At 41.1% G+C, this 10,545-nt stretch overlaps 4 protein-coding genes across 7 annotated transcripts; 2 read left to right on the top strand and 2 right to left on the bottom strand.

Moving 5' to 3' along the window:
* Positions 1–960: 960 nt before the first annotated feature.
* On the bottom strand, positions 961–4,659 carry LOC109860985 (yeast-form wall Protein 1-like). The gene is made up of 6 exons (XM_020440427.1): positions 4,249–4,659; positions 3,462–3,616; positions 3,115–3,337; positions 1,997–3,042; positions 1,604–1,905; positions 961–1,425 (listed from the first exon to the last, which is right to left on the bottom strand). The coding sequence occupies exons 1-6, from the start codon at positions 4,316–4,318 to the stop codon at positions 1,353–1,355; spliced, it is 1,869 nt and encodes a 622-aa protein (XP_020296016.1). The 5' UTR covers positions 4,319–4,659; the 3' UTR covers positions 961–1,352.
* Positions 4,660–4,923: 264 nt separating this feature from the next.
* Positions 4,924–6,608, top strand: LOC109860986. Of its 2 annotated transcripts, XM_020440429.1 has the most exons (4): positions 4,924–5,131; positions 5,208–5,411; positions 5,520–5,692; positions 5,806–6,608. In XM_020440429.1, exons 2-4 carry the CDS (start codon positions 5,262–5,264, stop codon positions 6,383–6,385), a joined length of 903 nt encoding a protein of 300 aa, XP_020296018.1. In that variant the 5' UTR covers positions 4,924–5,131; positions 5,208–5,261; the 3' UTR covers positions 6,386–6,608. The 2 variants fall into 2 exon arrangements, with proteins under 2 accessions (XP_020296018.1, XP_020296017.1); XM_020440428.1 differs by having other exon boundaries at positions 4,925–5,411.
* On the top strand, positions 6,365–7,827 carry LOC109860988 (caltractin). 2 transcript variants are annotated; one of them, XM_020440432.1, is made up of 2 exons: positions 6,365–6,493; positions 7,104–7,827. In XM_020440432.1, exons 1-2 carry the CDS (start codon positions 6,458–6,460, stop codon positions 7,611–7,613), a joined length of 546 nt encoding a protein of 181 aa, XP_020296021.1. In that variant the 5' UTR covers positions 6,365–6,457; the 3' UTR covers positions 7,614–7,827. The 2 variants fall into 2 exon arrangements, with proteins under 2 accessions (XP_020296021.1, XP_020296022.1); XM_020440433.1 differs by having other exon boundaries at positions 6,445–6,944.
* Positions 7,828–7,929: 102 nt separating this feature from the next.
* Positions 7,930–9,867, bottom strand: LOC109860987 (exosome complex component RRP43-like). 2 transcript variants are annotated; one of them, XM_020440431.1, is made up of 8 exons: positions 9,701–9,867; positions 9,419–9,455; positions 9,210–9,347; positions 8,855–8,971; positions 8,677–8,715; positions 8,435–8,565; positions 8,227–8,333; positions 7,930–8,143 (listed from the first exon to the last, which is right to left on the bottom strand). In XM_020440431.1, the coding sequence occupies exons 1-8, from the start codon at positions 9,715–9,717 to the stop codon at positions 8,010–8,012; spliced, it is 720 nt and encodes a 239-aa protein (XP_020296020.1). In that variant the 5' UTR covers positions 9,718–9,867; the 3' UTR covers positions 7,930–8,009. The 2 variants fall into 2 exon arrangements, with proteins under 2 accessions (XP_020296020.1, XP_020296019.1); XM_020440430.1 differs by having other exon boundaries at positions 8,435–8,555; positions 8,677–8,971.
* Between the last annotated feature and the right edge of the window lie 678 nt (positions 9,868–10,545).

Raw genomic sequence — 10,545 nt, 5'->3', positions numbered from 1 at the left:
TAATTTATATTGTAATGTACATATGTATATATTAAAAAATATAAACAGAAATCTCGCGTTTATTGATATCTTGTGAAAAAAAAGTTTTCATAACTCTCTTGTTAAGAGAGATAGAGAGAGAGATAGAGAGAGAGATAGAGAGAGACAGAGAGAGAGAGAGAGAGACGAACGAATTAAGGCGGTCGGCGATGTCAACGCAGTTTCTCTCCAATTAACCCCGGGAGCACGGGCCGATTCGTAACTCGCACAAGAAGTTATTCGCGATTGCTATTTGAACTCCTCTAATATCTCATCACGATGTGCCTCAAAAAGGCAACTTATATATAATATTAATGTATTTTACAAATATATTAATTATAATTAACAAATATATTAATATAATTTATATTGTAATATACATATATATATTAAAAAATATAAACCGAAATCTCGCGTTTACAGACGTCTTGTGAAAGAAAAGAGTTTTTTTCATGTCTCTCTTGTTACACACTTGGTGTAATTATCCTAACGTCATATACATATACAGAGATATGGTATTCTACTTTTTACAATAAAGATATCTATCGTTAAAATTTATATATATAATTCTTTGGATGTTGAACAAAATTGGAAGTTTTTTATTTTTTTCATCATTTCGCGGCAGAGGTAAGTTTAATACTGAAAAATACACTGTCGTGGAAACGTGTAACGCAGTTAGTGGGCGACACGACGATAACGATTTGAACGCTGATTATGGTAGCGAGGAAATTTGTGAAACTTTATCGTGACACTTGTTCTCTTATTAACTTCGCGTCTCTCTCTCATCACCGTGGACCAGGAAGAAGTTCGCCGGTAAAGTTTCCCATATTTCCGTTGTTTAATTTTAATGATAAATGACAACGACGATGATGGTATTAATTTACGGCGAGAGTACACTATAAAGGATGTCCCAAAAACTGGCAGTTTCTCTCAAATGTCATGTACGGAGAATAGAGAGATTTTTTTTTTTTTTTTGGAAGACTTAAACTGTGCTACTATATCGACATAAATGGAGAGATTCGCGAAAGTTTGAAAGAGAAGTTTTTACGTCGCGTTGCGAGTGTTGTACAACGAGTTCGAATTTTTTTTGTTTTTGTTTCAAATATCTCAACATGAGAAATTATTACGCCGTCGTTTCAACCGGTAACGATTATCCTGTTCGATAGGAGAAGCGCGATAATTCTGGGACACTCTGTATAGATAATTTTTTTTAATACTTATGTGGCATACAGAGATTACTGTATTTACGTGTTGTTCCTGTGTTGTATGTGTGTATAATAATCTTATTTACGCAATTAAACATTGTTTTTTCGCTATTTCTCTCTTCGCAATACTTAGTTTTCGTCGGAAGATCCGCTAGAACTTTCTGGCATGGTGTTGAACCAATTTTCACGAGCCCCAGAAATCCTAAATGGTATTTCAAAAACAGTATTTTAAAATCTGATCTTTCTGAAAAATCTTTTGTACGCACCAATGTGTGTTCATTTTTGTAAATCGTAATAAAGTATTGCTTATATGTGTATATGTACATATATATTTCCACAATTCCATAACAATGAAGAATGAAACGTTGACAGAATGTTACCTTGTACGTTGGCGTGTACTCGTCGGCAGTGTAAGTGAGGTTCTATAATACTGCGGTGTGGCACTTGATGCTGCGTCGTCCGGTCTTCTGTGCAGCGTCATGGTTTCGTGATGTGACGCGAGCAGCTCGTCCTCGTTATCCAGATAATAGCGAGAACCTGTCGCGCTCTTGCAGTTCTCGCACTCGCTCCGATAGTCGTCCGTGTCGTCGTGCAAAGTCGGTAAAGCCTGTATGCTGCAAGTGCACGTTATCGAGTCGAAGCTGCCGCTCGCGTTGATCTCGTTAGCTACGCTCAGCGAAGGCTGCAACAAGTAATGAAAATATTGTATTCAGCGAGATCATCGCAGATATATGTGTATTTTTTACAAATTTATAAATTGTCGTTTTCTGTACCTTAAACTCTCGAGGTTTCTCCGATGCGTCCGCCACGTTTGCCGTATACGTTTCGGATTGCGTTAGACCGGACGCTGACGCCACAGGCGCGTCCGTGTAAAATGCATCCGATTCTTTGATGCTCTTGTAATTGCTCGGACTCGCCAGAGCCGCTGACTGTTGCACGGAACGCGACAAGCTCTGCGGCATCGCCGCGATGTTGCTCGGCGACAAGCAGAGATAGTCCTTCGCCGAGCAATCGGTCAGCACGTCCATCGCTTTGCTGATGACTCGGGTGGTCAGTGTCCGCGGAACCGTGCGATGGGAGCACACGTCCGAGTTCGAAAGAGTCGCCGATATCGTGAACGCGCCGCCGCCGCTGTTGCCGTTCTGCAACGGCAGAGTCGACGTTTGTTGGCGATAACTCTTGGGTATCGTGGAGTGCGATATCGGTAGCAACGGTTGCGCGCTGGCGCTGGTCACTCCGGAGTGTTGACTGTTGTTAAAACTCATCGCCGGAACAGGCAGATTCTCGTACGTGTTTGTTCCCATTGTGAAACTCGTGGTGGAGGTGTTTGTATTCAAACCAGCGGTGGACGTCGCGCCGCTCTGACTGACCGGTCGGTAACTGCCGGTCGCGAACGTGCCGGGACTGGAGAGCGGTCTGTTCGACGCGGATATCAACGGAGTGCTTACGTGACTATCGTTGGATGACGCTTGCGTGTTAACAGTCAATTCGCTCCGGGCGTTTGTGACTACCGCCACGCTTGTGTGATTGTTCGTATTCGGTATGTAACTGTCGGAATAATTCATCGGCAACAGCGGATGCGGATTCATTGACAGCAACGCCAGTTCCGCTCGCGCGGCCGCGACCGCTTCCTCGTAAGGTGGCGGCGCTTCTCCTCGCGGAAAGTAAGGCGGTTTCCACAGGGAGTAAAGGCCCGTTCCGCACGGCATATCGTCCATGGGAACCCCGTGGGGCAACCCACCTCTCTCCAAATAACCCATATTACCTAAGCTTCTTTGGTCCTCTCCAAGTTGTCTGTTCTCGCGACCTGTCACACAAACTGACACACCAACCACGTTTTTATAACAAACATAGTTGCGGAAAAATAAAATCTTAATTCCAAATGTATTACCTTGCATTTTACTTTGACACAGATAGCGATACACCAGAAGAACTAACAAACACAGCGAAAATAATCCCGTCACAAAAATGGCGACTGATCCTAGACCTATATCATAATTTACATTTCCGTCTAACGCGTTAGTCTCGGTTCCATCACCCTTGTTAGTCGATGTATCATCCAGGCAGATAAACTCGCAACAAGTATCACCTCGGCGATAAGACTTGCAATTTTCCTGTTACACAGAAGAAAACTTTTTTAACACATACTTCTTCTATGTAAGTTGCGTTAGTTTATTTCGAAGTTATTTTAGATTTATTTCGATTGGTAAACTTTTTTTGCTGTGTGTTTACACATACCTCAAGAAATTTGCAATAAAACGCCTTACACCACTTCGGATTGCCGTTATCACAAACGCAAAAGGTACATGGTTCAGGTCCTGGGATGTAATGGTAACCACTTTCAAAGGAGTTTCCATGTTGATCTTTACAGGCAGCTCCACCATCTGCTTGTACTGTGAAATATTAATAGACACTTGTTGTTATCGCAAAAGTGAAAAATAAGAAACAACAAACATTTATAATGCCTATGTCATTACTTCTACTCGTGTTATCGCGCAAATATTTCTGCGTTTTTTTGTCCGCACAATTTATTAATTACAAGACAGTGTTAAACGAAGATCCAACGTGCTTGCGAAATTATTTTGTTTTTTTGCTTTTTGTTTCGCAAAGATACGCAAAATCGAATCTCACCGAGCGTCATTTTTATGGAACACTTTGCAAAAATTGCGTGCACAATTTCATCTGCGTGAAACTTAATTCACCGACAATCGTAATAATTGAAAACACGGGTGAGCACACATCACACATCCATACATACACACATACGCACATATCCACTTGGCGCGCGCGTATGTACTTTTATGCACGTATGTATATATATAACTTGCCCCATTTTTTCTGGTGGCCCTCGAGCGTTCAGACTTGAAGCCGATCGTGCGGGCACAATGCGCGCACGGTAATCAATGAGCATTACAAAAGAAAAGGCAAAGTAGACCGGAAAGAGAGCGGAGAGGAGATTCCACGTCGTCGCGCGGGCTGTTGATCGCGCGCCACGGCGCCGCGTAATAAGCCGTAATGAACTCACCCTTGAAGCGAGTGAGGGTGAACGTGAGGACCGCATAACCGAATAGGTTACCGCTGCTGCTGTGTCTCATTCTGCCTCTGTTATCTCGTCATAGCTCCTGTGTGTCCCGGTGCCGTGACGACGGACGATCTTTACGGCGAACGAATCTGTTATCTTTTTTTCCTGCGATCCGATGTATCCGTCGATCGGCGGCAGATCAGCGGGCTGTTAAACGTCGCGCATCGACGGTGGGATCACGTCTCATCTCGCTCCCGTTCCACTCTCCGTCTCGTGGGAACTGATACGCGCACCGTTCATGCCATCATCACACGCGCTCTCACACACTCGACTAACTACATCTCTTCCGAGTGACGTAGTCTAGGCGCGCTTATTGCCGCGGGATCGCCTTCTCCGGATTTGCCTTTCGAGGGCGACTCGGACGGAGGACGCCGAGAGAGAGGGACAGAGAGAGAACGACTCTCGGAATGATCGATTAATAAACGGACGCGGGCTGTCTCCGCGCGAGCGAAATGTCACGCGACTCCCGCGTCATCTTCGGATAGAGTTGAGAAAATTGTCGTCGATTAACCACGGTCGGTTATCGTTAATCTTGCGAAATTTATTTTATTTGCAATAGGTGCGAAGTGGTGTCATGTTAGCACAACGCTTCGCTCTCTTCCCGTTTGGAAATTGTGTTTACTCTGAAGTTGACGTATGTCGATCACCAATTGATATGTCATCACGTTATAACGTCTCTCTTCGGTCTTTTCAAAAAATTTCACGAAATCCGCACCAAGTCTTTTTACATACTCTCATTATGGATCGATAAAAACATGTTCTAATTTGTATTAAATATTTCCAAATTATCATGTGTTCACGTATACACAACAAACACAAGCTAGATGTAATTCCTTATCATTTGAAATGAATGATCAAATAACCGAATAAGCATGCGTGATGACATTAGAATTGCTCTGTAGAAGAGGTGTAAAAGCAGGATTTGAGGTACCTATCTTAAAGAAAAATATTCAAGCATGACCGCGGAGGAAGATGAAGAGAATGTCGTCGAGAGAGAAGTCGCTAAAGGTGAACAGGATGACGTATTGGAAAGGCGTCCACAATTGGAAAGAGAGATTAAAAAGTTGAAGCCTCGACCGAAGTTGGTAGCGTCGAAAACTGCTAAAGTAATTAATTACTTAAACACAATTTTGTTTTTTATAATTTAAACATAAATATATTACAAATTTTTTCAACAACAATAATTTATTAATATTTTTTTCAAACATTTGCAGCGCAACGCGCTGCAAGTGGTCGACGGACTTGCGTCGGTACGGATCGAGGAATTGGCGCGACCGACGAAACAGCGCGCGTTGATGACGTTGCGGGAGAAAGCGACGACTTTGCCGCCGATGTTCGTGGATAATCTAATCAGGATCGTCGAGGCCGCAACCTGCTTGACTCCCGAGTGACGTATCGCTGCATATTTCAAATTTAGCTCCGTATAACAATAACTTCGAATTCTTATTTTCGATTCAGAAAAATTGATTTTGACGTGTTCGACAATGTTTCTCTCGGCAGGGAAGCCGCGCGAGTTATCCGGCGGAAGAAACGCAAAGCGAGAAAGGCGGCAACGCGGTTTCCGCACGTGGAAAAACGGGCGGAGGAGATCGCGAAGGACACGACGTACGAAACTCCACTGGACAGGGACGCAACAATGTGTCAGTATTTGCTGGCAAAGCGTTTGGTCAGGTGCATCTTGGAGTATAATTGTCTGACGGATAGGAAGGACATTCGGGATATCGCGGAAGTGATACTGAAGCGCTTGACATTGCCTGACGAACACATAGACGCGCAAAACGGCGATCGGACGACGCAGCAATTGCGTCTTCTGGCCGACGTGGTGGCCTGTTGGATAGCCGACGTACTCGTCGAAGTCGCCAAGACTCGCGAAGAGGCCTTGAAGAAGTATTGCGAGAAAAGGCGGATGAAGAGGACAGACGTAGATGACGACGTGGACTCGAAACAAATAGCACTTGAAATAAAGCAAAAACTTCAGCAAGATAATGCGGAGGAAGAAAGTGAAAGACCGATAGAAAAAGAAGAAGATGAACAATTCCGGGAAACGGAAGAAATAGAAGTTCGTGCAGAGACAATTTGAAGTTTTTAACGGAAAAACAGACTACTCCATCTAACGGCAATACGCGACATTAAGGTAAAAGTAAATACGTACATGTCACCGGAGATAGGACAAAACAAACAGCGAGAAGTAATACCGACATTTGTATTAAACTATAAAGAAAAAGAAGAAACAAAATGTATAAAATATAAGAGACAGAAAATTGTCTTAGAACAAGAGCTGTAACAATAAAAAAAAAAAAAAAGACAATATAACCTAATTCAACTTCATGATAACGCGCTATGTTTTGTGTTTCTGTGTGGTTTGCTGTTTATCGCTCTATCGTTAAATATTCCGCCGTTGATGCGTTCGTACATTGTTCGCGTGCACCTGACGCAAGCTGCAATTAACTTCGAAAGAGCACGTGATGATGGGTGTATCGTATATCGATCAAACTAAACTCGTTCAGTTTACGGTAAAAGCGGTTATATTCACGAACGTCTGAAAACGAAGTGATCTCATACACTAATATATACATATATTTAATAATCTATTACACACCACGCGTATATATTGAGCTCAGAATTTCTCATCAAAAATGGTAATTCGATTTTATTTTATAACATATATTTCTATTCTATTTCTGGTTAAATTCTGTGCTCTTTTAATTTATATTTGCATTTAGTTTTTTTTTCTAAGAATTATAATTATTTTTTCAGAAAATTTTTGTACGACAATTTTTTTCTCTTTAATATTTCAGGCATCCACATCCAAGAAGCAAAGTGGCAGTGCTGCTCGCAGGAAGAGTACAGTAAAGTTTGAACTGACAGAGGATCAAAAAACTGATATAAAAGATGCTTTTGATTTGTTCGATCCAGATGAGACTGGAAAAATTGCAACCAAGGAGCTCAAGGTCGCCATGAGAGCTCTGGGTTTTGAACCAACAAAAGAAGAACTGAAGAAACTCATAACGGATGTGGATCCGGAAGGTCTTGGCAAAGTATCTTACGAAGATTTTCTAGATGTGATGACGGTCAAAATGTCGGAAAAAGACTCGAAAGATGAGATACTCCAAGCTTTTCGTCTCTTCGACGACGACGATACGGGAAAGATATCTTTCAAAAATTTGAAAAGAGTGGCCCATGAATTGGGAGAGACTCTGACAGACGAGGAAATACAGGAAATGATCGACGAGGCGGACAAGGATGGCGACGGAGAGATATCGCAAGAGGAGTTTCTAAGAATCATGAAAAAAGCATATTTGTATTAAATTAACGCAGTAAAGAACTTAAATTTAGGAATAATCCTTTAAGTTTAGGGAAAAACCTCGAAGACTGATGAAGATATTTAGCACAATTATTTTTTATTACATACTTTGTGAAGAACTATTTTTTCACATACAAACTGCCGTCTTTGTAAACATCCAATATATGAAAATAAATACAACGATATCACTATTTTGTACTTCATAATACAGTATTTCTTTACTGAGAAAACAAATATGTTTTAATTGCATTCTGATTTTTACTTCTACACAAAAGTGTATTTCTCACTCTTTTTCTCTAAATAATAAAGAGCATAAATTATTTCCTCTCAATTTTTATTAAGGTACAAATATATTATGCAACGTAAAAGATGTTTATGAATAAAACACTGTTTTATATTCTCAAGTATCTGTTTCAATACTGTTCACTCTTAACGTCGAAATAGCTGCCTCAATTACTGATCTGACTAACTTCGATCTTGTTTTTGCTAGTTCTATTCCTTTGGAGAGCAAATTTTGAGAGATCGGAATTCCGCCTGTTAATTTAAAATATATAATTTATATATACATGTGTATGTAAAAAAACAATATGTGAGTACCAGAAACGAAGAATACTTGCCAGGCTTATTTATGTAACAAATCTGTTCGTCGTCGTCCATTACAATGGAGAACTTTCCTGACGATAACTCTTCCTCGTCATCTGTAGGATCCGCTATCAGTAACGGACTACAATTTATATAATCAAATTAGCCAAGAAGATAGACCAAATATATATTGTAATTAATACACAAAAATATATACTTTATCCATAATCAATTAAAACTGACTTCTCAAATAGCGCAAACGACGTGGAGACTGGTATTGTTCTCACGGTAAACGGTTTCCTATTTTTGGGCTGCACAACGATAACTCCCGTTTCGCTGCTGTAATTCACTTCAGGTAGGGTCACTGCGAAGATCTTTCATGAAATACATAGTGGCGAAAACAATCGGATGTGCGAAATAGATATTATTATATTAGAATTCTCTCAAATCAACAGCAGCACAAACGCGCAACGTTATAAACTTACGTGTTTTGAGAGCCGCGAATAGCGCTCCGGTGCAGGCATCTATAACCGAGCCATTGTAATTTAAACACGAGATATCGCAGTACAATACCCATACCAGTTTATTTTTGCAAATGCAAAGATCTTTCAAATCAAGCGCTGTCGAGTTACTCAATATAATATCTATTGACTTAGACAGTACTTGTGCTTGCTCGCTCGGCGGGCCGGGACGAAATTTCGACGAACACAAGGGTGATAAATCCACATTTGCTACTACGTATCCGTTATCCGGTGTATCCGATTTTGGTGTCGCCAATTCCTGGAAATTGATGATTTTTTATAAGCATACTGATCGCAAACTTTATCTAATCTACAATCGTATTTTTAATTTTTATATATCTCATAAAATTCTCGCTCGCTCGCATTTTCACATACGCTCACGTCGCTTAACCAAATCCGTTTTAATTTTTATAAAATCCGAATTTATTGAAATATGTAAACAATATGAATGTGTACAATAAATGTATAGTAAAGCATTGTGCGAACAATGTACTTACAGCTTTGATGCCGCAAACCGCAGTTGTGTCGCCCAACTTGAATATTGCTGAACCGTCCGCCTGAACAATCGACGAGACGTTGACGCTTACTGGACGGAACGACAAGAATTTTCTACCATCTGGCCGAATTTCTTGATCCTGCAAGAACGCCGGACGTCTTTAAAATAGAATTTCTTTCATTCACGTATCTCTGTGCAGAAAATACTTACGAGATGGTCTTGCAAATATTTCGAAGGATGAATCGTTCTGCAAATATGTTTAAACATGTAAAAACACATTTAAAACGGTTAACATTCTTACGTCGCTATTAGAGTTTAGAATCGTTTTTTATATTTTTAAATCCGGTTCTGTAGTCTAATTACAAGTAGTTTTTTACATTTATTGAAGAAGAGAAAAGTTAGAAAGTTGCTATAAGTTGTCTCTTTTAGATAACAAAAAAATATTTACTTATCGTGCATTTCGTAAATTTATTTGACAAGTAAAATACACACTTGTATTGTAAATCCATGTTGTTTATGTTATATTTCGATTTAAGAACTACCTAAAGATTGAGTTAACTAACCACGTGCTGAACCAAGTAACGCCATGTTAGTTTGGTTTGGTGCGCTTGTGGTTAGTGGACCTATAACGGTTAGTCCATTCTGAGACTGGCTTGTGTTTGGTGGGAGCAGGCGGTAGCCTTCCACCAGACGGCGCTCATTCGGTAGAAATCATAGACGTATAATAAGCATATATGTAATACTCATATATGTACATATATGTAATACTTCTATATTGCTAGTCGCGTATCTTCGCAATGAGAGGCACGAGGCCCGAGAAAGGGAGACGCACGAAGTCCAAATTCAGGGATGCCAGATTCCGGCCGCTTGGTAGCATGCGGTAGCATGGAGGGGATACGCACACAGCTTCATGCCGTGTACGTGTGCGCTCGAGCTTCGGAGTCCGAACACGGCATGAAGCTGTGTGCGTATCCCCTCCATGCTACCGCATGCTACCAAGCGGCCGGTATCTGGCATCCCTGGTCCAAATATGAGCATAGATGGTCAAGCGTCATTATGCGCAGGCGCATCTACCAAGTGAGTGCGAGCGAGACAAAGCATTGGAAAGTGAGAGAAAGAACGCGAGAAAGAGAAATGCGCAAGCGTGCTTGAATGTTCACTGCATGCGCACAAAGCAGCTGGACCTTGCGCGAGAGAGAGACTACTATCAGAGAGAAACCTGAGAGCGGCCATCCTATTGTAATTTTTTACGACGGTTTCAGCCGCTGGTTTTAGCCGTATTTTCACAAAAGTGGAACTCAAAGGCCGTTCTACATTAAACGCAAGTAGCAGATCTC

Source organism: Pseudomyrmex gracilis, unplaced genomic scaffold (assembly GCF_002006095.1).
Source record: "Pseudomyrmex gracilis isolate BER0280 unplaced genomic scaffold, ASM200609v1 scaffold_533, whole genome shotgun sequence".
NCBI classification, from domain to species: Eukaryota; Metazoa; Arthropoda; class Insecta; order Hymenoptera; family Formicidae; genus Pseudomyrmex; species Pseudomyrmex gracilis.
This window is presented reverse-complemented; position numbering and strand designations above follow the sequence as displayed.